Raw genomic sequence first — 3,409 nt, 5'->3', positions numbered from 1 at the left:
GCAATTTTTCTATTTTTGGAAAGAAGCAGAAAATTCTAACTTCTTCCAAGAAGTAAAAGCAGAAGCAAAAAATTAATTAATTCAAGATAAAAATATCCGCATCATAAATTTATATTTTTCAAATTATCACATGTTGATTTAAGCCTTTTCTTTTCATTTTTGTTTCTAGTTTTTACCGTTCTTTTAAATTTAAAGATACCATATACATGAATCATATAGTAACTTTTTAAATTCTTTATTGACTTTTCTTGTATTTAATTTTTTCTTTGTGTAATATCTTGTAATTTTTCAAATTATCTTCTTCTTTTTTACAATAAAGCAAATTATCTACATCTTTCATTGGTTTATCAATTCTCTTCCCACAAATAATTATTTGTAATTTCTTCTGTTACATGTTATTAATTCCTGAATCTTTAAAACAATTATCAAATCTAATTTGTGAAAATTACCTATAAATAGGTAATAAATTTATAATTGCATCGCATAATCTATATATTATTAAAAGAAGAAGAAAAAACCTCCACATTAAGCTAAGTGACATCCTCACAGTAGGACATTTGGCAATTTAGGACAAAGTTAGTTAGGTTAGGTAATAATTATTATTTTTTAATTTAAATTTTATAAAAATTAAAGTATGCATTATGTGTTGAATAATTAGTTACTCTTTTTGAATTTGAATTTAAATACAGTTAATTATATTATTATTTTTTACGAAAATAATAATTTTTTATAATACTTAAAATTATTTTTATTTTACGCTCAATGCCATCTTTCAAGTTGACATTCAGAATCCACAGAGATAAATCTAAACATTAGTATTCAATCCATCGGCCCATTAGCATAATACATGTCAGGCATCTGCAAGTCAAAGCACAATATGCCTTTGGAGTGCGCACCCTTCTTAGGTGGTACCTGATAATGCTAGCATTCTTCTAAACATCTGAAACAGGCCATTCTATCTAGAACTTGTGACCCCATACGGGAGAAAAATCATAACACACAACATGTTCCTTATGCCGCTGGCAGACATCCAGCCCAAGCCATCCTCGACACTATCAAGAACTATTCGAAACCTGTCCACACATAACTAAGCAATCATAAATGAATTTTCCTAACTTCACCAAGTCACGCAAGCCATCAAACCCAAGTGTATTGGCATAAAACACTGGTAAAGCTTCACCACACCAAGTGAACCAATTACCTTTATTATGAAATTCAACTACTATGCTAATGAAGACATTACTCGAGAGATTGAGGAAGGAAATGTACCTTCTGGTATTCCTTGTTGAGAAATGTTATCATGTGTGAGTGATTTTGCTTATTATTTCATGATGGATTATCAATATATAGTAATTTATGGGTTAGACTTCTAATTCATAGTGAATGGTATATTTTGATTATTCAAATCATCACGTAAACAATAAGTAATTATACTAGATAATATTATATGCCTTGGTGTAACTATATATGTTATATTGATTTAAATCTTTAATATGTATGATACTTTATGTGTGTTATTTTAATTAAATAAAATAAAAAAATAATAAAAACCTCTTACAATAAATATTTACGTTCATTTTTCTCTTTAACATAATTATAAGAGTTTAGTACTATCTTTTTTTGTAATTCGACACTCAAAAGAACTTTTTAGAAAGAATGGCCAAACATAATTTGTTTACCAAATATTGTAAAAAGTGCTTCTTAAATAAACTGGCCAAACACAAATGATTTTTTTCAAAAGTATTTTTCGAAATAAGTAGTTTTTGGCGCCAAACGAGGGTATATAACTTGTAAACTCTATTTGTTGGAAAATGAGTAGACAATTTTGATAGTTCAAGAGGCATTCGTAAATCATAGGGATTCCCAATCGTCTCAATAATTATGTTGGCCTCCTACACAATGAATTATACCATAGTGTCACGTCCTTAGTCGTTAACTAAGTACACGTGCGGCACTTGATAATTTGCTCACGTTCTTGCTATGCCAAGTCAGCCTTACTACACTCAAGATCGCTAAGAGAATGGTATAAAGAACACAAGAGAATTGTTAAAGGAAGCTTTGTATTAGAGAGAACTTGAATTTTTTGCTTGATGAATTAAAAATGAATGGCCTCCTTTATATACTAGTCTCTTAGGGGCTAGTGTGTAAATATTAATTGTTACACAAGTCCTTAATATTTACAAGATAAGGGCTTTCTCTAGAATTCTCTACAAGCCTAGAAGATTCCAAGGACTTTCCTAGCAAATCCATAAACATCTAGGATCTTCCAAAGGAAATGTCCATACTTCTCTAGAATCTTCTCACAAATGCAAGCATTCCTCCTATGTAAGCTCCCACATGGCATTAATATATGCCAAATGGTGCTTATGTGGCATGATGACATGGCGAGTCATCACACTCCCCCCACCTAATATTGCAATGACCGCGGCGTAATGTTGCTGCATAAACTCTCGGATCTTATCTTTGAATTGCCATAAATCTTCATAGCGTTCCCATGTGGCCTCCTCCGGTGATTGCCCCTTCCAATGGACGAGGAACATTGCAGTGGCTTTTTGCCCTTGTTTTCGCCTAGCCTGGTAATCAATAATAGCCTCAATCTCCCGGTCATGCGAGGAGGTGATAGTAATAGGCGCTCGACTTGATTGGCCCTTACTTGGATCATCCTTGTCTTCATAATATGGCTTAAGCATGCTGGCATGGAAGACAGGGTAAATCTTAAGATATGATGGCATGTCAAGCTTGTATGAGATCTTGCCTACCTTGGCGACTATCTTAAATGACCCCTCATACTTGCGAATCAGATTCTGATGCATGCCCCATAGTGCCTTAAACTGTCTTGGATTAAACTTCACCATGACCATGTCCCCAACTCTATAGTCCGTGGGACGCCGCTTACGATCTGCAAACTTCTTCATCTTCTTAGCTGCCTTATCCAAGTAGGACTTAGCAGTGTCAAGCTACTCCTCTCATCCTTGGGCCATATGATAATCCCCCAAACTCTTTCCCTCGAACACGGCTGGTAACGAATGTGGAGTTTATAGTTGTTGGTCTGTGGCTAGCTCAAATGGTGTCCGCCCCGTGGACTCACTCCGTTGCAAGTTATAAGAGAATTGGGCGATGTCTAGGAACCTTGACCAATCTTTCTGATGTGCGCTTACATAATGCCTCAAGTAGCATTCTAGTAAGGCATTGACCCATTCCGTTTGTCCATCTGTCTGTGGGTGAAAACTAGTGGAAAAGTGCAGTTCCGTGCCAAGTATGTCAAATAATTCTCTCCAAAAGTTTCCAGTAAAACGGGGGTCTCGATCACTGATAATATACCTTGGTAAGCCCCAATACTTCACCACATTCTTAAAGAATAGCTTGGCGGCTTCCTTGGCAGTGTAACCTGGTGTGGCGGGCATGAATG

The 3,409-nt window shown here is 34.8% G+C and overlaps 1 protein-coding gene across 1 annotated transcript; it reads right to left on the bottom strand.

The window, feature by feature from the left end:
* Positions 1 to 2,321: 2,321 nt before the first annotated feature.
* Positions 2,322 to 2,915, bottom strand: LOC138901908 (uncharacterized). The gene has a single exon (XM_070189707.1). The coding sequence runs from the start codon at positions 2,913 to 2,915 to the stop codon at positions 2,322 to 2,324; it is 594 nt and encodes a 197-aa protein (XP_070045808.1).
* Between the last annotated feature and the right edge of the window lie 494 nt (positions 2,916 to 3,409).

Source organism: Nicotiana tomentosiformis, chromosome 11 (assembly GCF_000390325.3).
Source record: "Nicotiana tomentosiformis chromosome 11, ASM39032v3, whole genome shotgun sequence".
Taxonomy (NCBI): domain Eukaryota; kingdom Viridiplantae; phylum Streptophyta; class Magnoliopsida; order Solanales; family Solanaceae; genus Nicotiana; species Nicotiana tomentosiformis.
Note: the sequence above shows the minus strand (reverse complement) of the source record. Positions and strands in the feature narration are given on the sequence as shown.

Coding starts and splice junctions, on each gene's coding strand:
- LOC138901908 (XM_070189707.1), bottom strand. CDS start 2,915: ATGAAGAAGTTTGCAGATCGTAAGCGGCGTCCCACGGACTATAGAGTT.